Genomic DNA, 25,743 nt, shown 5'->3' with positions numbered 1-25,743 from the left:
TTTGTGTTCAGTTAAATTTTGCCACTGTAAAAAATAGCCACCACTAACTCACTCCTTTCCAGTCTGCATTATTTTTAATCAAAAGAACAGTGGAGTACATTAATATAAAGTATTATCAGATATTTCAGACCAAACAGTCTTGTTTGGACTCTACAGGAAGCTCATTGACCTCATTTCCCCTCAGAATCAGTTTTGCTTATGAAACTACTCTACATGACACATGATGAACATCAAAGATAACTGTGATTTTACAAGATTGAAGCATTAAAAAATCTTTGAGCAGAGCAATCATAATTTAATAAAACAAAGAGCTTGACTGTGTGGTACAAGAAAGCCATAGTGAGAAAAACTGCACTTCAGTAACAAACACAAAATAAATAAATCATAATAATAATTATAGAATTATTAAGTTTAATTATTATACAATATGATGCAATGATCTTTTACCTAAACATGACCTCCAACCAATTTTTGGTTTCAGATTAGAATAAATTGTCAAATAATCATAAATGTTTTCCTGTGTTGTGTATAGTACTTTTCCAGATTAAAGTTAATATTTTTTTATGAAAAGATAATGTAAATGATTTTTTAGATAAAAATTACCATAATAAGTTATATTATGAGCTGAACATGTGTAATTTCTTGTAAAGCAGGGGAGATAAATAAATGGTATGCAACATAAATAGGTATGGTGCAGACTATTTAATTTGAAAGATGAGCTCATGATGATAGAAGCAGTGGCAAATGATGTAAGAAAGCAAACTTATTCAGCCAAAAAAAAACTACAGATTTCACCCCATCCGTATTCTCCAATATTTTGTCTAGTTTTCCCTTGAATTTATTCAAACCATCCACTTCCATAACAACAGATGGAAGCCTGTTCCAACAAGCAACCACCCACTAGCTGAAGACAAACTTCTGCATAACTATTCTGCAACCATCCTTCCTCAACTTAAATTTATGCCTCATGTGTGTAATCTCAGCAAGAGAAAGAATGCCATTCACATTCAGCTTACTCAATACATTCAAACCCTTCAACACCTAAATTAGATCACCCCCACAGGAGCCTAGTCTCCAGATGCTGCAATTTGCAGGTAAGAGCCCATTTTGTTCCCTTCACCAGTTTGGTTGCCCTTCTCTGCACCCGTTCCAGCAAATCTGAAGTGAGGCCTCCAGACCTGTATATGATACTTGAGATGCGGCCTAACCATGGCCTCGTACAAAGGGATAATCACCTCCCTATCCTTGTTAGCAAAGTTTCTGTATATCGTTGACAAAACCCCATGAGCTTTCCAGGCAGCATGTCTGCACTGCTCAGAGAATTTCATATTTAACCACACAATTATCCCCAGGTCTTTTCCATTTTCCACTACCCTAAGTGCAGTACCACACAGCTGATAAGTCTCTGAGATTACTGCTCCCCATATGAAATACCTAGCATTTGTCAATGTTAAACTTCAACTGCCATTTCTCAGCCCATCAACCCAATTTTCTTAGATTTTGTTGCAGTAGCTCACCCTGCCAACCACTGTATCATCTGCAAACTTTGACATTTAGTCTGATATACCTTCATCAATATCAAATGATAAATGTATATTGATAAATACTGATTGATATTGATAAATATTGAAAACGACAATGGGCCCAGCAATGAACCCTAGGGACTCCACTGATAAAATTAGTCCAAGAAGACCAGGCGTCTCCGTAGCCAGGTGGGAAGGAGCAGCAGTGCGTACCACACGCTTCTTGATTAGACCGGGGTTCGAGCCCGTCACCACCAAATATGGAGGATGCGGAAAGGTCAGGGAATGACCACCGCATATTCCAGAGCAATATGGCCTTAGTTGCTAATGCTCCTAAAAACCAAACAACAACAACAACAACCAAGAAGACCAGTGCCCATTAATTACCATTCTCTATCTTCTTTTACTTAACCATCCCTTTATCCATAGCAGTAACTTGCCCTTAATGCCACATTGCTCCAGTCTTTCACATACAACAGTATCAAACACCTTTGTGAAATCCAAGTACAGTTGGACCTCTCTTTAACGAACTTCCATATTGCGAATTTTTCTATGTAGCAAACTTCTTTGATTTCCCCTCAATCATTACATTGAAAATAGTTTCTGTATAATGGAGAAAATTTCCATATAACAAACTGATTTCGAGAGACCCGAGTACACTTTGTTTGCACCTGTGGCCTTTAGGCAATAGAGCTGATGCTGCAGAAAGCACGAATTAAGAGCTAAAGTATCAATCCCTTTAGCTTTTAAGAGCTAAAGGGATTAATTCCATGAATTAAGAACTAAAACATTTTAAAATTTAGTGATGCCCATAAAACCCTGCAGGAAGAAACTGACCAACCAGGGAGCAGGATAGAAAAAGATTGAAGGTTTTGGGAGATGCCTTTCCCCAGCAGTGAATCATAAATGTCTAAAAAGAAGTAAAACTTATACATTCTATACACTATTGTACTGAGAAGTCGTGCTGGTCAACTGCTATCTATGTGTCTACAGCCATTGGCAAAGATTAAGGCATATTCCCGATGCGGACATTGGTCATCAGGAATATTTATCTGTTGTTTCGAAGATATGAGTCATCCACAATTTCATTAAATTTCACTCTCTCTTCACAGGTACAAGTGGTCCCTAATTTCAGTTTTGTTTTAGCTGCTGTGCAAGTAACCTTACAGTGTAAGAGGAAATTCTTGAGTGCAACGTGAAGAAGTGGAAGTGCTTAATAGTGTAGATCGGAGCGTTAAAAAAAAAAAAAAAGAAAGAAATTGCTTTAAAATTTGGTATTCTTACCAGTAGTGTGTTAACCATTCTGGAAAACTGCTTCGATTCTCAAACTGTTTAAACAAATCGGAACCAGTTGGAAGCACGCGAAATTATGTCTGTATGAAGATGTAGATGAAGCAGTTTTTAAGTGGATAAAGTCGATTCAAGACCAAAACTTGCCAATATCAGGGCCATTAATAAAAAAAAAAAAAAAAGGCTATGGAGTGTGCATCTTTTCTGTGGCATAAAACATTTCAAGTCAGTTCTGGTTAGCTGGACAAATTTAAAAAGCACCATGACTTACTCAAAAAAGTTATTTCTGATTAAAGTAGAATTGCAATTGAAGAAGACTATACCCATTGGGAAGAAACAGTTTGAACAAAAAGTTTTGAACAGTGAATTTTAAATATGGATAGAAAGATGACAAAATAAACAGTAAAATCGTGTTGATTGCCAACAACTGCCCTGCCCACCTTCGCTCGGTAATTTCGAAACTTACAAGTGTGAAGCATGTTTGCTTTCCTCCGAATACCTCATCTAAACCGCAGTCAATGGGCTAAGGATTTGAAAAGGCGCATACTGAAAAAAAATTATACTGAGAATAGAAACTAACCAATCTATTGATTCTGTTATAAATTTGCAGATGTGCATATACAAATTTTTGTATGTTGGCAAAAGTGTAGAGTCAATATGTGATGGAAACAAGGATTGTTTCATAAAAGCAGGTTTTGCTAAAACGCTAATTAACAGTGATGCGAGGGATGAACTACTACAAGACATTGAGCAATCTTGGGAAGAGTTCCGAGCAAGATTTGATCAGTGAAAAATTGTTCTTGACGAATTTTTAGGAGTTGATAATGATGTCATAGTAGCTGAATATCCAAGTGACTCCAACAGTTTGGAGTGTAATTAAAAAACTAATGACAATATCAATGACGGATGATAATGAGGGCAATAGCAATATTAAACCTTCCAAACAAGAAATGTTGGCAGCATTTGAAACTTTGCATTGAGGCTTTCAGTAGGAAGAAAATGTAACAAAAAATATTTGAGTGTTTAAACAAATGCAAACATTTTTATGAAAGTTGCACAATAGAATCCAGCATACAACAAAAAATAACCAAATATTTTACAACATAATTCTTAAAAGAGTACTAATATATTGTGTGCATCCTGTCTTAATAATACATAAATATTAAGTAGTCATTTCTTAATATTTATGTATTATTAATTAATTGTTTTAAAATGTTAGAAAATTTATTCATTCCCACTTATTTCTGATTTATTTCCCATCTTTTACTATATTTCTGAATATTTCTGAATTTTTCACTATCGAAAAGGTCATATTTCTTTATAACGAAATTTCTGTTTAACAAATTTTTTCAAGGGAGCAATCAATTTCATTATATAGAGGTCCGGCTGTATATGATATCAAAATCATTTTTTGCATCCAATTCCTTGGTCACTGCATAATAGTAACCTATGATATTGGCTAGACAAGACCACCACCTAACAAATCCAAGCAGTGACTGCAGTATAATTGCATTCCTGTCCAGAAGGTCCTTCACTACTTCTTTAACCAGTGACCTCATTATTTTTCTGGAAGATTTTAAGCTAACAGGTCTGTAATTATTCATATCACCTTCTGATCCCCCTTTATGAACTGGGGATACATTTGCACATCACCAGTCCACAGGGACCTCGTCTGAATTCAAGGATGCTCTTGTAATTATGGTTAAGGGCTTGCTTACCTCTTTTGCTGCCTCCCTTAATATGATTGGATAGATCCCACCCACACCAGGCACTTTTTTATATTCAGCCTCAACTATTTCTCTTCCACTTTCCTTTCAGTTTTCAGTTCTCTTCCACTTTCCTTTCAGTCATTTAACTCTCCATTGGAGTGTGATAAACTTCTGACATCCCCTCACCTAAAGAATTCCCATGTATGAATGAATGTAGATGCAAAATACTTTACCTATTCAATTTGTCAGCAACCTGTTTAACAGGTTGCTGACAAATTGAATACCAATACCGACAGTTAACCCATTGAGAGTGGCCCAATGAGATTCAACCCCTTCCTTCTACTGTTAATATAAGCATAGAAGTCTTTGCTGCTTTTCTTTGCCAGTGCCCATTAATTCTCATAAAATTCTCATAATCTACCTTAGCTTGTATAACCTTCCTTGTGACTCGATTACAAACTAATTTATATATATGTACCATAGGAATCTATATCACTTAATAATTTATATGCAACCCATGCACTTTTCTTCTCTACCATGTCTCAATAGTTCACATCCATTTAGGCCTAAGCCTCGAACAGTATTTCTTCTTTGGTATGAAAAGCCTAGTAGCTTCTATGATTACTTCCCTGAATGCTTCACATTTAAAATTTGTGGTTGATAACATCATCAGCTGGTCCCACTACTAGAATTTAAAAACTGTCTGAGACCACTGTAGTCACCCTTGTGAAAGCAAAAGCCTTTACCCTTGACAGTACACTTGATTGCCATATGGAAAGTATACAGGATACCACCTTGATAACATAGGGGATTTTTCTTTGATAAAAAAAATGCTGTTTATCACTATTAGCTAATGGATAAGTATTGTTTCAAACTCTTCAATCACTTAGAGAGATTGAATAACTTATCTACTTTCAACTGCAGAAAAAAAAAATTTTCTTCAGAAACTGAGTGATACTAAAAATTCTTTTGTCACATACAGTGTTTTGAAGGGGGTAGGTGGGGGTCCATACTTTTCAGCGAATTTTAGTAAATTGTTTCATACAGAAGAGTTGTGCTTAAATTTCAGAAATCAGAGCTCATGTTTTCACAGCGTATTATCAACTATTATCACATACTGCATTATATGCCTCTCGAACACAAACACAACTAAGGCTATGCGGCATCAGCATATCATGTCCTGTAAATTGTATCTATTTTATGACTGGTTTGCCTGGATAAAAAACCATGCAACTCTCATTCAAGACACCTTGGCCACAATGTGAAAAAAGTCCATAAAGGGCTTTTCCATCAGATAAAAAAGAAAAAAAAAAAAAAAATTCAAACCAGGTATGGAAGGAAAGTGATTGTAACCACTATGAAAACTGTGAGGGCAATAATTATGTATAAATCTTAATCTGTCCTACTATCAAATGCTGTTCAGAAGGAGTATTTATAATGCCACATTTTAATCACTATTTATCAATATATACCCTCTAAAAATCTTCATCTCTCTCCTCTTTCACAACCTCACTGCATACAAATGTTCAGTTTTCATTGTTTGCTTTTTTACACGTTTCCAATGGGCATTGAAATAATTAACATCTGTAATTAATTTTCTAAATATATAAATTATCTGAAATTGGCTGAGATCAATTACCTTATTTACCAAGTGTCAGTTGCTCTTTGTGCTGACTTTATTATGATATTCATAGGAAACTATTAATTTAAATTGTTATCACTCTTGTTCATTGAATAACAACACCCCATGGCAGAATACTAAGCCTAGATCATTCCAGATATAAATCTGGAATGATCTAGGTTCATTTTTCACAATTGTAACAGATTGATGGTGGAAATTAAACCTAGATGTACTATTATACTGGAATGATTTATTATTAGCCATGTGGTGCAAGGAAGCCCAAGGCTTTTGCTGCACCAGCCAAAAAAAAAAAATTTCTGAGTTACCCTGAGAGAGAGAGAGAAAGAGAACAAGAGTCAGAAGTAGAAGAGAACCAAGGAAGAGAAGAATGTTGATATCCAGCTCAGGACCCTGGGTGTGCGAAGCCCATACTCACTAACAGCAAGAACTTCTACAGAGCTCTCTTATTGAAACTTGGGGTTTTTTTGTTGTTTTTTTTTTTTTATTTGACAAAACATGCAGTGTGCCCATAGAATGGACAATTCAGATCTCCTCATGGCCTTTGAACTTTAATTTAAACAAATAACTAATGAAATGTTGGCTTTGGTTTCATGCAGGCTTCTTTATGGTAGCCTTCCACAGTTGTTAAATCTCACAAAAACAGCTATTTGTTTTTGAAAGGTTAGGTTAGTTACTGAATATAATTTTTCATTGGACTATCCTTTGAGAAGTATTGCTTATAACTGTAAATTGCAATTTTCTAAAAGTATACTCCTCACCTTCCTCCAGTGATTATGCTTCTATCTTTATTGCCAGTAACAACTTTTTTTTTTAATAAAAGGTTAGATATTATATATAACTGCCATAGAAAGTTTTTGTTCTGAGTTGTCACTTGAACAAGGATGATAATAATAGTTAACTTTCACAGAAGACCATTTAATAAAGCTAACAAAAGGGAGAGATTCGCACTTGGCAAACATGGTGGCTAATGTACAACAAATCTGTGAAATTATTTTTACATAACATGAAATTAGATGAACTTATATACTCACTATAGCAGTATATTGTCTGACGCCATCTGAATGAAAACGGTCAAAGATAGTCATGGTCACAAACATCATTATCTAACAGGAGAAACTAAATTACTATAATTTAACTGCAAGTAGTAAACATCAATGAAAATCAAACTGTGCATCAAAAGATAAAAGCTTCTCCAGGGAGAAGATTATTAAGATCAGAGAACATAAAGAATTTTATACTAAAAATTCAGACTAAACAAAATGACGAGTGAAATAACAGTTTGTTTAGCCATGCTCAGCATAGTACCCTGCACATAGATGGCCAGCTAATTTATACTTTTTATATAATTTACAAATTTATATAATTTACAAATTATACTTACAAATTTTATATAAAATTTGTATAATATATTTGTATAAATTTACATGACCTTACCTGTGGTGTTCTTCTACCACCCCTCCCCATCATTATCAATATCGAAAGGCAATTCTTATAATATTTTTTTTCAGATCAGCATCTCAGAGTTTATGCAGTGTCTGTTAATCCATTGCTTATCCAAAAACATATTTCAACAAACAAATGTTGTCACATTACTGCATTGTTGTTACTTCATATTCGTAACATACCTTGCTGCCATTTTGCCCATTATTTTTGGGGATAGGGAAAATTATTCTCTACGTCCAATATACAGGGTGCTACAATTAACCTTCTGCTGCTAATGCAGAAGATTAATTGAAGCATTATTTTTTTTAATTTGTAAATGAAATCAATTTCTCCTGTGTACCTTTACTCACCAATAACTGGTGGGTGGTTCTTTAACTGGTTATACTATATTCTGATTTCATTTCAATATACTATGAATTACAAGCAATTAATTTTTTGTTTAATGTATAATATACTGCACAGTCACCACTGGATGGAATTCATGATATACCTTGACTTCATTTTGCCTGTAATTTTTGGTGAATGGGGTAAATAGCTAACCAACCTGATTAAAACAGCTAGTGTAGCTATTTTGACAGTCATTCATGAGCTGGATGTAGGAAATAATTTAAACATTTTTACTTGGATTTCAACAAAGCATTTGACTCTGTCCCACATGAGGATCGAGTCAAATGAAGTTCTCTAAATATTGTAGACAGGTGACAAGGAAAGCCCATTATATCCTAATGACAATTTATTGAACATTTGCTTGGGGAGACAGGGAGGTCATAATCCCACTGTATAAGGTAATTGTAAGCCCACACTTGAAATAGTGTTTTTAATTTGGCAAAGGATGCATAGAAAAACAGCAAAGAGTTCTTTACTTATGTAAACTCTAGAAGGAAAGGGATGAATCAGATTGGACCACTTAACATAGATGGGTTGACTATTGATGATCATGCTCAGGTAGCTGATAAACTGAATGAGTATTTTGCATCTACATTCACACATGAGGAGTTATTCAATGAGGGGAGTGTCAAAAGTTTATCAAACTCTAACAGAGAGCTAAGTGATTTTGTAATAACTGAGAGCAAAGTGGAGGAGAAATTGTTGAAGTTAAACATAAAAAAGGCACCTGGGGTGGACAGGATCTATCCAGTTATATTAAAGGAGGCAGAAAATGAAGTAAGCAAACCCTTAGCCATAATTATGAGAGCTTCCTTGGCCTCAGGGGAGGTCCCCATGGACTGGAGGTGTGCAAATGTATCATCAATTCACAAAGGGGGTTCAAAAGGTGAAAAGTAACTATAGACCTGTTAGTTTAACTTGTGTTCCGGGAAAAATAATGGAATCACTTGTTAAAGAAGCATTGCAGGATCATCTAGAGACTGCAATAATAGTTAAGACACAGCATGGGTTTGTTAAAGGGAGGTCTTGTCTGACCAATTTCATTGGATACTATGATGAGATCACAAAGGAACTGAATGCCAAAAATAATTTTGATATCATATACTTGGATTTCAGGAAAGCTTTTGATACTGTTGCACATGGAAGACTGCTGTACAAATTGGAGAGGTATGGCATTAAGGGCAAGTTGCTACAATGGATAAAGAGATGGTTGAGTGGGAGACGAAAGAGAGTGGTAATCAATGAACGCTGCTCTTTGTGGACAAATGTTATTAGTGGAGTTCACATAGATTAGGTGAACTCCACTAATAACAGGGTTGGGTCCATTGTTGTTTTGTATATTTATCAATGATATTGATGAAGGTATATCGGGTTTAAATGTCCAAGTTTGCAGATGATACAAAGGTTGGCAGAGTTGTTAACAACAGTAAAGACAGTATGCTACTCCAACTGGATCTAGATAAGTTGGGCAAATGGGCTGAGAAGTGGCAACTGAAGTTTAACATTGACAAATGCAAAGTACTACATATGGGTAGCAATAACTGAAGAAAAACATTCCTACTGTGTGGTACTACACTCAGGGAAGTGGAAAGTGAAAAAGACCTGGGTGTAATTGTGCAGTCAAATATGAAGTTTGCTGAGCAGTGCAGACGAGCTTCCTGGGCAGGTCATGGAGTCTTGTCAATGATATATAGGAATTTTGCTAGCAGGGACAGGGAGGTGATTATCCCATTATACAAGGCAATGGTCAGGCCATACCTAGAGTACTGTGTACAGGTCGGGAGGCCTCATTTTAGGAAGGATGTAGAGTTGCTAGAATGAGTACAAAGAAGGGCAACAAGATTGGTGAAGGGAACAAAGGGGTGCTCTTACCAAGAAATTCTTAAGTTCTGCAAATTGCAGTGCCTGGAGAGTAGGCACCTGTGAGGTGATCTGAGTGAGGTGTATAAGGTCTTGAATGGGTTGAGCAAGCTGAATGCTGATGGGATTCTTCCTCTTGCTCAGATTAAGAACCTGAGGGGGCACAGTTTCAAATTGAGGAAAGACAGTTGTAGAATAGATGTGTGGAAATTTGCCTTTAGCCAGCAGGTAGTTGATTGGTGGAACAGACTTCCATCTTTTGTTGTGGAAGTTGATAGCCTAAATAAATTTAAGGCTGAGCTGGACAGGCATTTGGATGAATAAATGGGCAATATTTCTAGCTTTACAAATTGTAACTAAAAGCCATTATTTCAAGTGTCCGCATTTTCATTTTATCGTTTTCAGGTTCCCTTTATTTTCACACAAACCATTTCTTGATAGTATTCACAAAAACTGTCTACTTGCAACAAATTCTTTCTTTGTATATCACAAACAAGATCGTAAGCTGCAAATAGGTTCACCTGAATTGGTTCCTGACAGATGCTATTGTAATTATAGTGTCCCACGGCTTTCAGGGAAGTCTACTGCGGCCACTAGCTAATTCTTCCTTTGTATACTGCAAAGAAGATGGTTTGGTCGCAGCCTATAAACAATATATTTTATAACCTCTTTGTCAATAATATATAGGAATTTTGTTAGCAGAGACAAGGAGGTGATTATCCCGTTGTATAAGGCAATGGTCAGGCCACACCTTGAGTACTGCATACAGGTCTGGAAGCCTCGTTTTAGGAAAGATGTAGAACTATTGGAATGAGTACATAGGAAGGCAACAAGATTTGTGAGTGGAATAAAGGATTTCTCTTACCAAGAAAGGCTCAAGTTCTGCAAATTGTAATGTCTGGAGACTAGGCACCTGTGAGGTGATCTGATTGAGTGTATAAGGCTTTGAATGATTTGAGCAAGCTCAATGGTGATGGGATTCTTTCTCTTGCTCAGATTACACACCTGAGGGTGTATAAATTCAAATTGAGGAAAGACAACTGAAGAAGAGATGTGCAGAAATTTGTTGTTAGCCAGCAGGTGGTTGATTGCTGGAACAAGCTTTTATCTATCGTTGTGGAAATTGACAGAACTAGACAAAGTTTTGGAGTGAATGGTGGGTGGTTGAAATGGGAAGGGCTTTTTTTTTTTTTTTTTGGGCTGATGCTGTATAAGCTTGTTTTCTTTCTTCATATAGCTCTGCTAATGCTTTATCCATAGCAGTAACTTGTCCTTAATGCCACATTGCTCCATTTTAAAATCTGACATTTTATAGTCTGGAATTTTTTTTTTTAAATATTGCACACTTTACAAAAAAAAAAAAAAAAGAGAACTTGTATCAGCAGTTGCATTTGTCCTTGAGAATTGATTAAAAAAAGTGACATTTCTCTCTTTATAAGATGCTTAACAGGACTACTTTGTCCTTTAATGTGTTTGTGGTCAATAGGATTTAAACATGCTTGGATAATGCAATGGAATTATTTCTCACAGCAGACAAAACTTGCTTTTTCAATGAGTTGCCGTGGTATTACACTACTTTCAAACATATGATCTCGTCAAAAGGTTAATTGGCCATTTGTTTAAAAGATGACACTACAACCTGGTTTCAGGACTAACTAACTGGTTCCTGATTAGATAACAGGTGGTCTCTTGTGACGACACGGAGACAAAAGTTTTAAAGTTGTTTGATGTGGGCTTCTGTGCGGTACATGAACTTAGTTTTCAAAGTTAACTAGAGCCATCTCCGTAGCCGAGTGGGCAAGAGCGGGAGTGCAGTAGCACACGCTCTTTGAGTAGACCGGGGTTCAAGCCCCTGACTGCTGAATACGGTCGATCTGCCAACCCGCACTGGACCAGCGTGGCAGATTATGGTCCATTTCCCTCAGCATGCAGTGGGTTGATAATGGCTGCACTTTACTTCTTTTTTTTTTTTTTATCTGTTGAAAGTAGTACAATACCAGGGCAACTTGTTGAATTGGCAAGTTTATTCTGTGAGAATTAAGATCATTGCATTATCCATGTAGTTTAAATCCTGCTACTGCAGAAACAGATGAAAGGACAATACAGTCAAATCTTTACAGATGTAAATAAGTTCAGCTGTTTGTGTTTCATGTTTATTGAAATATGTTTCTCTAATGCTGAACTACTAGGTATACCTCTCTAGAATCTTGTAAATTTTAAAATCTGGTGATCAGATTTTAAAATTCATGACCTGCTCTGGCAACCCGTCTGCACCGCTCAGAGAACTTCATATATGACTGCACAATTACCCCCAGTTCTTTTTTGCTCTCCACCTCCCTGAGTTTAGTATCACACAGTTGGTATGTTTCTCTTGAGTTACTGCTACCCATACGCAGTACTTTGCATTTGCCAATGTTAAACTTCAGTTGCCACTTCTCAGCCCATCTGCCCAACTTTTCCAGATCCTGTTGCAGCAGCATACTGTTATTAACAAACCTGCCAACCTTTGTATCATTTGCAAATTTTGACATTAAGCTTGATATACCTTCATCAATATCATCGATAAATACACAAAACAACAATGGGCCCAGCACAGAGCCTTGGGGGACTCCACTAATAACATCAGTCCATATAGAGCAGTGTCCATTTGTTACCACTCTCTGCTGTCTCCCACTCAACCATTCCTTTATCCATTGCAGCAACTTGCCCTTAACGCCATACGCTCCAATTTGTAGAGCAGTCTTAGATGTGTAACAGTGTCAAAATCTTTCATGAAATCTAAGCATATAATATCAAAATTATTTTTTGCATCCAATTTCTTTGTGACCACATCATAGTATCCAATCAAATTGGTAAGAGAAGACTTCCCCTTAACAAACCCATGCTCTGTCTGAACTATAACTGCAGTCTTGTCTAGATAATCCTGCAGTGCTTCTTTAACCAGTGACTCCATTATGTTCCCTGGAACACAAGTTAAACTAACAGGTCTGTAATTACCTGTGTCTCCCTTTGATTGTACTTTGTGAATTGGAGATACATTAGCACATCTCCACTCCATAGGGGTCTCCCCCCCCCCAAAGTCCAAGGATGCTCTCATAATCATGGTTAAGGGTTTACTTCCTTTACTGCCTCCTCTAATATGACTGGAAAGGTCCCATCCACCCCAGGTGTCTTTCTTATGTTAAATTTCTCCTCCACTTTGCTCTCAGTTATTATAAAATCCTTTAGCACCCTGTTAGAGTTTGATAAACTTCTGGCATTCTCCTCCCTAAATAACTCCTCATGTGTGAAAGTATATGTAAAATACTCGTTCAGTTTTTCAGCTACCTGAGCAGGATCATCAACAATTGAACCATCGATATCAAGTCAACCAATCCAATTCATTCCCTTCCTTCTAGAGTTTACAGAAGTAAAGAAGTCTTTGCTGTTTTTCTTTGCATCATTTGTCAAAGATTTCTCATAATCTGCCTTCACTTGCCTGATCTTCTTTATGACTTGATTATAGACTAGCTTATATCTACCATAGGCCTCTGTGTCTCCTGATAATTTATATACATCCCATGCATTTCTCTTCTCTGCAACAAGTCTCATTAGTTCATCTAGCATCCATTTAGGCCTAAACCTTGAACAGTATTTCTTAGTTGGTATGAAAAGCCTAGTAGCTTCCAAGATTAATTCCTTGAATGCTTCCCATTTAGAATTTGCTGTTGGTATAACATCCTCAGCTGGGCCCACTGTACAGAATTTAAGAACTGTCTGAGGCCATTGCAGTGCTCACCTTTACAAAAGCAAAAGTCCATTCCCTTTACTCCTGATGATAGTTAAATCTTTGAGTAAATCCAACGTCAGTACACTGTGACCACAACTACCTAGTGTTTTCTTTATCTGCAAATTCTTAATGCATGAATAATCACTGATAATAATCAGATCAACAGTATTACTCCCTCTGGTTGCTTCTTGAACATACCTGTAGAAAACAATCATCCAATAAATCCAGAAAAATCTTGCTATTGTGTGAGTGACAAAGTCGCAAGTTGCAATCAATATCTGGGAAGTTAAAATCCTCCATTATAACACATTCTAATTTACTAGCCCACTCTATTTCCCTACACAGCTGTTCGTCGTATTCATTAGGTCTATAACACACTCCTACTTTCAATTTTGTTTTCCCAGTGCTTATGTCACACCAATCTGACTCAACATTGCACTGTTCACCCATGTCAACTGAATGCAGCACTTCCTTAGATTTTGTGTTTCTTAATTAACAGCAAAAACCCTCCTCCCTTTCTATCCCTTCTACACACATTGTACTCCCCAAATTCCAATTCTGTATTCCTTACATCTGTGACACCATGTCTCTGATATCCCAACAATATCCACCTTTGATGTCTCGACTAGCACTTCAAATTCATCAAGCTCCAGCATTGGCTTACATGCACCTGTTCTTACTCTTAGTTACCCTAACATAGCCAGTGTATTTACTTGTTCTATCCCAGTAGTACTTTAAATCCCCAGCACCTTGCTTTCTAGGCTATTGCTCTTTCCAATAGAAGAAGTGCAAGAATCACTTTCACCACTGTCTATGACTACTGTTAAACTATTAGTCCGTGAATCGCCCCATGCTAGCAGTTTTCCGACCCACCTAATACTGCCTCGACAGCACCACCAAATATTCTTGCACCCTTTCTATTTAAGTGTATATCATCCCTGTAGAAACAGTCTCTCCTATTAACAAGCACAGACCATGTTGAGAAAAATTCTACCCCACGAGCCTTGCACAATCCCTCCAGGGTCAAATTGATTGACAAGGCTCTCATCATATACTCCCTCCTATTGTATCTGGTTGCAGACACTTTTAAATTTAACCCTAACTAGCAACTTTTTTTTCAACACTGACCTGTACTTGCTAAGTAAATCCACAGATCTCCTACTCTTAATGTCATTAGTGCCAAAGAGTACAGCAATATCACCCTTTGTGCTCTTAAAAGATATCTGCTCTACGTCATCAACCTTTGCCCCTTGCAGACAACACCCTGGTCCTATTTCACCTATCCTTTTTGCACAATATATTTCCCACCTCCTTGACAATTGAGTCACCGACAATAACTAGCTCTTGTGGTACCAGCGCATTCTGCCTTGGAGATTGCCACTGTGTTGCCTGATGCACTAGAGTGAGCTCTAGCATTGAGTTGGGCAGATGAGAGCTTGATGGGCCCCTCATTAATTTCTTTGAGGGCATCTACCCTACACCTCAAGCTTTCATACACACCCATCAGAACACTGAGTTGGCACCAAATTTCTTGAAAATCTCTGCACCTAGCACACACATAGACATCCTCCTTGGCTAGATCATGTCCTGTTCCAGAAACATTTCACAAGTTGCACATTTTTTTAGGCTGTGATGCATTGGAGAATCGTCCCCTTTGGTTCTCCCTTGAGCCACAGCACTCCTGCTACTTAGTAGTAGTAGTAGTAGTAGTGGCACTTGATGCAAGAAAGCAAGTGTAGGAGCTTATGCAGCATCAGCCAAAAAAAAAAAAAAAAAAAAAAATCACACCATACCCTCCAATTGCCTGTCCAGTTCCTCCTTAAATTTATTTAACCTATCAACTTCCACAACGACAGATGGAAGTTTGTTCCAGCAATTAACCACCCGCTGGCTAAAGGCAAATTTCCGCACATCTATTCTACATCTATCCTTTCTTAATTTGAACTTATGTCCCCGTAGGTTCGTATTCTGAACAAGTGGGAGGATCCCATCAGAATTCAGCGTGCTCAACCCATTCAAGGCCTTATAGACCTCAATCAGATCACCGCGCAGGTGCCTAGTCTCCAGCCACTGCAATTTGCAGAACTTAAGCCTCTCTTGGTAAGAGGATCCCTTCATTCCCCTCACCAATCGTGTTGCTCTTCTCTGTACACGCTCAAGCAAATCTACATCCTTCCTAAAATGAGGCCTCCAGACCTGTACGCAGTACTCAAGGCGTGGCCTGACCATTGCCTTATACAGAGGGACAATCACCTCCTTTTCCCTGCTAGCAAAATTCCTATATATCATTGACAAAACCCCATGACCTGCCCTAGCAGCCTGTCTACATTGCTCAGAAAACTTCATATCTGACTGCACAATTACTCCCAGGTCTTTTTCATTTTCTACCACCTTAAGTGTAGTACCACACAGTTGGTACGTTTCTCTGGGGTTACTTCTACCCATATGCAGTACTTTGCATTTGTCAAGGTTAAACTTCAGTTGCCACTTCTTAGCCCATCTGCCCAAATTATCTAGATCCTGTTGCAGTAGCACACTGCCATTACTGTCATTAACAACCCTGCCAACCTTCGTGTCATCTGCAAACTTCGACATTAAGCCTGATATACCTTCATCAATATCATTGATAAATATACAAAACAACAGTGGACCCAACACCGAACCCTGTGGGACTCCACTAATAACATTAGTCCACGAAGAGCAGCACCCATTGATTACCACCCTCTGTCTTCTCCCACTTAACCATCCTTTTATCCATTGTAGCAACTTACCCTTAATACCATTCTGCTCCAATTTGTACAGTAGTCTTCCATGCGCAACAGTGTCAAAAGCTTTCCTGAAATCCAAGTATATGATATCAAAATTATTTTTTGCATCCAGTTCCTTTGTGACCACATCATAATAACCAATCAAATTTGTCAGACACTTTGTGCCTGTTGCTTTGCTGCTCTAGTCTGGGTCGTGACTTCTGTTTAAATACAATTTAATTAACAAAGAAAATCAGTAAGGTTAATTTAATTGATTAATTTACAATACTACACTAAGCTAATACAGTGATACATATTACACTATCTACTTTTACATTATACGTTATGTTATCAAGTTACGCTATACTGGGATGGTTAAGTGGGAGAAGACAGAATATAGTTTTCAATGGGCACTCCTCTTCATAGACCAATATTATCAGTGGAGTTCCCCAGTATTCAGTGCTGGGCTCATTGTTGTTTTCAATATTTATTAATGATACTGATGAAATTACATCAAGCTTAATGTCTAAGTTTGCAGATAATACAAAGGTTGACAGGATGGTTAACAACAGTAATCACAGTGAGCTACTGCAACAAGATCTAGGAAAATTGGGTCAATGGGCTGAGAAATGGCAGCTGAAGTTTAACATTGACAAATGCAAGGTACTGCATATGGATATCAGTAATCCCAGAGTAACTTATCAACTGTCTGTACTCAGAGTAGCGGAAAATAAAAAACCTGGCAGTAATTGTGCGGTTAGATATTAAATTCTCTGAGCGCTGCTCAGAGAATTTAATATCTAACCGCATTGTATACAGGTTGGGAGGTCTCACTTCAGGAAAGATGGAGTGGTCAGAAAAGATCTGCTGGAGTGGGTGCAGAGAAGGGCAACGACACTGGTGAAGGAAACAAAAGAGTGTTCTTATCTAGAAAGGCTTCAGTTCTGCAAATTGCAGCATCTGGAGACTAAGACACCTGTGGGCAATCTGATAGGTGTTTAAGGGCTTGAATAAGCTGAATGTTAATGGCATTCTTCTTCATGCTGAGACTATCCACATGATCGGGCATAAATTTAAGTTGAGGAAGGATGGTTGCATGATAGATGTGCTGAAATTTGCCTTCAGCCAGTAAGTAGGTGGTCGATTGTTGGAACAGGCTTCCATCTGTTGTTGTGGAAGTGGCTGGTTTGAAATTCTTGGCAGATTAGGATGGGAGGAGCATGTAGTTTCTTTTCTTTTTCATGCTATATAAGCTTGCTTTCTTGCATCATGTGCCACTACTACTATTTTTTTTTTTTTTTCTCCCCTAATGCAGCAAAAGCTGTTGTTGTTATTTGGTTTTTAGGAGCATTAGCAACTAAGGCCATATTGCTCTGGGAATATGCGGTGGTCATTCCCTGACTTTTCCGCATCCTCCGTATTTGGTGGTGACGGGCTCGAACCCCGGTCTAATCAAGAAGCATGTGCCACAAACTGCTGCTCCTTCCCATCTGGCTACGGAGGCACCCAATGCAGCAAAAGCCTTGAGCTTCCTTGCACTATATGGCTAATATTAATAATGTGTAATTATTAGTTGGTCTTCTATTTGGATGACAAGAGAAGTTAAAATATTGATCACTTATTTATAAGCTACAGGGAAGTGGGAGTTAAATGGGAGTTAAGTGGTTCAGGACAAAAAAGACAGGCGTTATTATTCTGTCAGATATGAAATTTTCCATGCAGGGTAAACAGTCTGATATATATACGACCTTCACAAAGTAGGGGAAACTATGTCTTTGTCCTTTCATAATGATGAGACTGCATTACAATATTGTGTTCAGGACTGGGGGCCACACTTGAAAAAAGACAGAACCTCTAATAAGGATTCAAAGAAGGGTAACCAGATTGGTAAGGGGTGATAATCAGTGTCCATAATGATCAGTGACTTAAAATAAGGTGTAGACTGCAAAGCTGGCAACTAGACATCTTAGGAGATACCTATTAAAGATATATATAAGGCCCTGAAGGGAATCAGTAAAATGAACAAGGAGGTATATTTTCAATGACAGATGAAAATAACCAGGGATACAAATACAAAATTTTGGGAAATAACAGAAGGTAGGATCTCATAAAATGTTTGCTTTTGTATACCATGTTAATCATAAATGAACTGCCTGCCACTGTGGTCGAAGCATAATTGTTATAACCACTTTTTGGCTACAGGGAGGGTATTTATGATAGAATTTGGGGAGATGCACAAAAAAGATAACTTAATGAATCATTTAACAATTTTAATACCAATATCTAGACCTTTTTAGTGTAGTGAGAGGGGAAATATTTCTTGTTTGTAATCCAGACACCTAAAAGTGTTGACATGCCCCTGAACGTGAAATTAGCTGGTTTAATTTTTTTTTTTTTTTTTTTGCTAGAATTTTTGTTTGAATTTAACTATTCCCTTTAATTACCATCTTAAGATACCATGCTAGTGGCTGAGGTTAAGAAGAGAATTAAAGACAATAGTTAAATTGAAGTGACAAAACACAGATGAAAAATTTTCATACCTGACAAACTGCCACTATGAAAAGCTCATATCTCAAAATGAACGGGTGACGTGGCCGTCCAAGTCTTTGTGGCCTTAGAGGTTTTAGTTTCTGCCGTGCAATATTTAGTTGATATCTTAACATTATTGCAGTGTCCTCTAGGCGGCAAATCAAATCATCTAATTCCATAACTGACTGTTCTTCATCTGTCTCAGCTTCCCTAGAACAAAATATAAATTACTATCAAGAATCACATTTCTATAATAAATCCACAAATTTTATTGTATGGAATAAAAATTATATTGATAAATTAATTAAAAGGTTATTCCTGGATGTTGGTATATATACAAAGTATATCTTGGAATGTTTGTGAACAATTCTACAGGGTAATGTAAGAAATGCTGACATATTTGTCTAATTAATACTGAAATATTAGTTGAATATTGTCTAAAGTTGGCAGTCATCTGCAGTAGTTCCTGTAAATTTTGCTAGAGAGCAGTAATAAGTCACAGCACATTAAATGTTCATGAATTCCACGTGCTCCCATCAGTAAGTAAACTGGCAGAAACGGCATTCCTCACAATCAAGGAGAAGGCTAAAATTATTCTTTTCTCTATCGAAACAATGTAACTGCTACACAGAAGATTTTTGGCTTTTTCGAAACCCATTGGGTACCTGTAAGAAACACTGTGTTTCATTTATCCCAGCAGTTTGAAAAGAAAGGCTGTATAAATGAACAAAAACAATCTTGATCGGCTAGTGCAGGGTCAGCCACATCCATGTTCAGCCAGTTCTGTCGAACAGGACCCACGTTCAAATGGTCTAAACAATAATATCATCCACATTTCTATCAACCAGCCTACCACCATCTTAATGTTTAGTTACTCACATTATTGTCACTCCAAGAGCGCTTGCACAAGTCGACATAAAAATTGCTAGAAGTAGAGCATATACTTCATTTTCAATGTGTATGTTTCATTTGATATTGAACATAGGACATTATTTAAAAATGTAATTTTTATGTTATACTCACTTTCAATAATATCTGTATTGTTTTCAAGATTCATTTAAACAAGCCCCTTACAGTGGCATCGAATGAAAGATTCCATTCCAAGCTAAAAATTATTTAAGGTCGTCCATTTCCCAGTTATGACTAACTTCACTATCAATTATTTCCATCAAAAATGACGTAGCAAAAAAAAAAAAAAAAAAATTGGTTATGGCATCATTAATGACTTTGTAGCCAAAAGGACTAGAAATATTTTGTAATTATCTAAACAATATTTTTGGCAATAATTGCCTTAATAATATGTAAATGTGTGTTGTAAAGAATATGTAAATGTGTTAAATTGGTTCCTTTTATTATTTATTCATGTTCCTATTTTTATGAGATGACTGCAATTATTAAACAATATTATTGATTAATGTATTAAATATTATTTGTATTTAAAATTTTTGTTCAGTATAATATAAAATTATTTAACTATTTCTTAGTTACTGTAAAATTTGAAAAAAATAAATAAATAAAAAAAAATCACTATTACAAAACCACTCCATACTGCACAGGACCCACAAGTAATTCTTGAACAGGGCCCACAAATTTTGGGGCCAGCCCTAGGCCAGTGTTCATTCTCTACATGTTGAAGCCCTCCTCGTTACACTGCAGCACATTCTAGGGAATATCAACAAAAAAAAGCTACTTGTGAACATAGAATTTCAGCATCCAACATTTGATTCAACAAATGCTACAGCTGGATTTGGAAATTTTTCCATGCAAGATTGCAGTGCTGCATAAACATTCTAAACACAATAACCAGTAACTTAGTAGGCAGATGGGGAAAAAAGCAAAGCAAGACTGAACAAGCAAAATATCAGTTCTAGGCAACACTCTTCCCTGCCAGCTTCATGAGAGCATTAGCATTAGTACATGATGCAAGAAAGCAAGCTTATATACCATCAGCCAAAACAAAAACACCCCCCCCTTCTCATTTCACCCATCCACTTACTCCAAATGTTTGTCTAGTTCTGCCTTCAATCTGTTTAAGCTATCAGCTTCTACAACAACAGATAGAAGTTTGTTCCAGCAATCAACCACCTGCTGGCTAAAGGCAAACTTCCACACATCTATCCTACAACTGTCTTTCCTCAATTTGAATTTATGCCCTCTCATGCATAAATTGAAAGCTCAAACGATTCAAGGCTTTATACACCTCAATCAGATCACCTCACAGGTGCCTAGTCTCCAGACACTGTAATTTGCAAAACTTAGGCCTTTCTTCATAAGAACAACCAACATATCCAATTCAGAAGGTGGATTCAGATCTGGTGAATTAGATGGTTAGGGTAAAAACTTGGGAATTGTTCCTTGAATCATTCAGATACAAATTTTGCATGGTGGATAGTTTTGCTGTCTTCTTGAATGAATCCATTGCAATCAGGACAAAAAATGAAGCAGTGTAGGGTGAAATTAATCCAATACGATAGAAAGATATTCACTGGAGGTAACACGACCTATGACAGTATGAGCAAACCCAGTCCATACCAGCAGAACATACTCCATACCACCTCCAGCAGCTTGAGTGGTGGACACATAGCAGTCTGGCTGCATGGATTTGTGTTATTCGTGCCACACTTTCACCTTACCATCATTGAAAAACAGTGTATATTGAGACTTGTCAGAATCACATGATCTTCTTCCACTGTTCCATGGTTCAGTCTTGGCTTTGGCACAACAATGCAGTCTTATCTTTCAATTTTTTTCAGAAAGAAGTGGCTTTCATATCAGTACAAGAGTAACCAAATCCCAGATTCTGCAACTATTTCCACGGCACAGTTCAGTTAGAAATGAGCCTTCCTTTGCCTAAATTGAATTTTTCAGTCATTTGCTGCACGCTGGACCTTCGATTCTGATGCACAATTTGTTTTAAATTCCTGGTCTCATTTTTGTAGTTACATTCTTCTTTCATCTTCCACTCGCTGTATATACTTTTGAGATGGCCACGTTCAACATATGATTTTCTTTGTTTTCTCATTTATAGCTCCTGCTAAATGTGCTTCACAAATCAGATCCCTTGTCTCCCTCTGATTGGATCTGTTAAGAATTCCCAGGACCAAGAAACCTGTGATCAAGCTCTCAGCTGCCCACATCAACGCCAGAGCTTGCACTTGGTCATCAGGCAACACAGAGGCAGCCCCTTAGGCAGAATGCGCTGGCCCACAGGAACTAGTAGTTGTTGGTGACTATTGTCAGGGAAACGGGGAACATGCTTTGTAAAAAGGATAGGTGGAATAGGACCAGAGTATGTCTGCCAGGGGCAAAGGTTGATGACGTTGTAGAGCAAATATCATCTTTTAAGGGCACAAAAGGTGATATAGTTGTACAGTTGGCACTAATGATATTAAGAGTAGGAGACCGGCGGAATTACTTAGCAAGTACAGGTCACTGTTGAAAAAAAGCCGTGAATTAGGGTTGAATTTGAAAGTGTCTGCAATTCTGCCCAGACACGATAGGAGGGAGTATATGATGAGAGCCTTGTCGATCAATTCGGCCCTGGAGGGATTGTGCAAGGCTCAAGGGGTAGAATTTTTTTCAGCCTGGACTGTACTTGTTAACAGGAGAGATTGCTTCTACAGGGATGGGATACACTTAAATAGAAAGGGTGCAAGAATTTTTGCTGATGCTGTCGAGGCAGTGTTAGGTGGGTCGGAAAACTGCTAGTTGGGGGGGGGATACAAGGACTAATAGATTAACAGTAGCCACTGGCAGAGGTGGAAGTGATTCTTGCACTGCTTCTATTGAAATGAGCAGAAGCCTGAAAAACAAGATGCAGGATATTTCAGAGACTGCTGGGAGTCATTGCGGTACAAGTAAACACATGGGTTGTGTTAGGGTAGCTAAGAATAGAAACAGGTGTATGTATACCTGTGTGTACACCAATGCTAGGAGTTTGGTAAATAAATTTGATGAATTTGAGGTATTGCTCAAAACATCAAAGGCAGATATTGTTGGGATATCAGAGACGTGGTGTCACACAGATATAAGTAATGCGGAACTGGAATTTGGGGAATACAATGTGTATAGAAAGGATAGACAGGACAGGAGAGGGGTTATGCTATTAATTAAGAAACACATAAAGTCCAAGGAAGTGAAGCCAGTCGACATCGATGGACAGGGCAGTGTCGAGTCAGTTTGGTGTGACATAAGCATAGGGAAATCAAAATTGAGAGTAGGAGTGTGCTATAGGCCTAATGACTCTGATGAGTATAGTAAGATATTGTACAGGGAAATAGAGTGGGCCAGTAAATCAGAGAGTCTTATAATGGGGGATTTTAATTTCCCAGATATTGACTGGAATTCGTGGGTTGGTCACTCGCACACTAGCAAGGCTTTTGTGGATTTATTGGATGATTGTTTTCTACATCAGCATGTTCGTGAGGCAACAAGAGGGAGCAATACTCTTGATCTGATTATCAGTAGTGATTCTTCATGCATTAAGAATCTGCAGATAAATGAACCACTAGGTGGCAGTGATCACAGTGTGTTGAAGTAGGATTTACTCAAGGAGGTAACTACCATCAGAGGTAAAGGGAAGGGTTTTTGTTTTCGTAAAGGCGACTATGATGGTCTGAGACAGTATTTAAATTCTATACAGTGGGACCAACTGATGATGTTACCAACAGCAAACTCAAAATGGGAAGCATTCAAGGAACTAATCTTGGAGGCTACCAGGCTTTACATACCAACTAAGAAATATTGTTCAAGGTTTAGGCCTAAATGGTTGTCAGATGAACTAATGAGACATGTGGCAGAGAAGAAAAATGCATGGGATACATACAAATTAATGGGTGACATGGAAGCCTATGATAAATATAAGTTGGTCTGTAACCAAGTCACAAAGGAGATTAGGCAGGCAAAGGCAGACTACGAAAAATCCTTGGCAAAGGATGCAAAGAAAAACAGAAAAGAGTTCTTTACATATTTAAACTCAAGAAGGAAAGGGATGAATCGGATTGGTCCACTGGATATTGATGGTTCAACAGTTGAGGATCCTGCTCAGGTGGCTAACAATCTAAAAGAGTATTTTGCATCTACATTCACGCATGAGGAGTTATTCAGGAAGGACAATGATGTAGGTAAAGTAAACATTGGCAGTGAGCTGGATGATTTTGTAATAACTGAGAGGAAAGTGGAGGAGAGATTGTTGAGGATAAACATAAAAAAGGCACCTGGGGTGGATGGGATCTATCCAGTTATATTAAAGGAGGCAGCAAAGGAAGTAAGCAAACCCCTAGCCATAATTATGAGAGCTTCTTTGGACTCAGGGGAGGTACCCATAGACTGGAGATGTGCAAATGTAACCCCAATTCACAAAGGAGGATCAAAGGCTGACACAAGTAATTATAGACCTGTTAGTTTACCTTCTGTTCCAGGTAAATTAATGGAGGCACTGGTTAAAGAAGCACTGCAGGATCATCTAGACAAGAATTCAGTTATAGCTCAGACGTAGCATGGTTTTGTTAAGGGCAGGTCTTGCCTGACCAATTTGATTGGATACTATGATGTAGTCACAAAAGAACTGGATGCAGGGAATAACTTTGATATTATATATTTGGATCTTAGAAAGGCTTTTGATACTGTTGCACATGGAAGACTGCTACACAAATTGGAGCAGTGTGGCATTGGAGGCAAATTGCTGCTATGGATAAGGGGATGGTTGAGTGGCAGAAGACAGAGAGTGGTAATCAATGGACCCTGCTCAATGTGGACTAATGTTATTAGTGGAGTTCCTCAGGGTTCAGTGTTGGGTCCGTTGTTGTTTTCGGTGTTTATGAATGATACTGATGATGGGATATCAAGTTTAATGTCCAAGTTTGCAGATGATACAAAGGTTGGCAGGGTTGTTAAGGACACTACTGACGCTATGCTGCTGCAACAGGATCTGGAAAGGTTGAACAGATGGGCTGAGAGGTGGCAGATAGAGTTTAACATTGACAAATGTAAAGTACTACATATGGGAAACAGTAACCCCAGAGCAACGTATCAACTCTGCGGTACTACACTGACAGTGGTGGAGAATGAAAGGGACCTGGGGGTAATTGTGCAGGCAGATATGAAGTTCTCTGAGCAGTGCAGACGAACTGCAAGAGTAGCTCATGGTGTCTTGTCAATGATATACAGGAATTTTTCTAGCAGGGATAAGGAGGTGATTATTCCCTTGTATAAGGCAATGGTTAGGCCACATCTTGAGTACTGTATACAGGTCTGGAGGCCTCATTTCAAGAAGGATGTAGAGCTGCTGGAACGGGTACAGAGAAGGGCAACAAGATTAGTGAATGGAACAAAGGGTTGCTCTTACGAAGAAAGGCTTAAGTTTTGCAAATTACAGAGTCTGGAGACTAGGCACCGACGAGGTGATCTGATAGAGGTGTATAAGGCTTTGAATGGTTTGAGCATGCTCAATGCCAATGGGATTCTTCATCTTGCTCAGAATAATCACCTCAGAGGGCATAAATTCAAATTGAGGAAGGACGGATGTCGGATAGATGTGCGGAAATTTGCCTTTGGGCAGCGGGTGGTTGGTTGGTGGAACCGACTTATATCACTTGTTGTTCAAGTTGATAGCCTAAACAAATTTAAAGCTCAACTGGACAGGTATTTCGAACGAACAGAGGGGTGAAATGGGAGTGGTGTGTGTTTTTTTTTTTTTTTTTTTTGGCTGATGCTGAATAAGCTTGCTTTCTTGCATCATATGCCTCTACTAATGCTAATGCTAATGACAATTTCAAGTTATATTTGATTTGCATACCATATATTTAATTATCTGTTGGCACCAATTCCAAAAGTTTTTTTTAAT

General features: G+C 37.8%; 1 protein-coding gene across 1 annotated transcript in view; it reads right to left on the bottom strand.

Moving 5' to 3' along the window:
- LOC150076021 (uncharacterized) overlaps positions 1–25,743 on the bottom strand; it is a 100,466-nt gene that overhangs the window by 60,058 nt on the left and 14,665 nt on the right. Inside the window, exons 4-5 of the mRNA XM_090387237.1 lie at positions 18,911–19,109; positions 7,196–7,267 (exon numbers count right to left, since the gene is read on the bottom strand). Coding sequence (XP_090243363.1) covers positions 7,196–7,267; positions 18,911–19,109 — 271 coding nt within the window. The remainder of the gene's footprint in view (positions 1–7,195; positions 7,268–18,910; positions 19,110–25,743) is intronic.

Source organism: Mastigoproctus giganteus, chromosome 13 (assembly GCF_048544385.1).
Source record: "Mastigoproctus giganteus isolate SK-2022 chromosome 13, ASM4854438v1, whole genome shotgun sequence".
Taxonomy (NCBI): Eukaryota; Metazoa; Arthropoda; class Arachnida; order Uropygi; family Thelyphonidae; genus Mastigoproctus; species Mastigoproctus giganteus.
The sequence above is the reverse complement of the archived record's forward strand: the minus strand, read 5'-3'. Positions and strand labels throughout refer to the sequence as shown.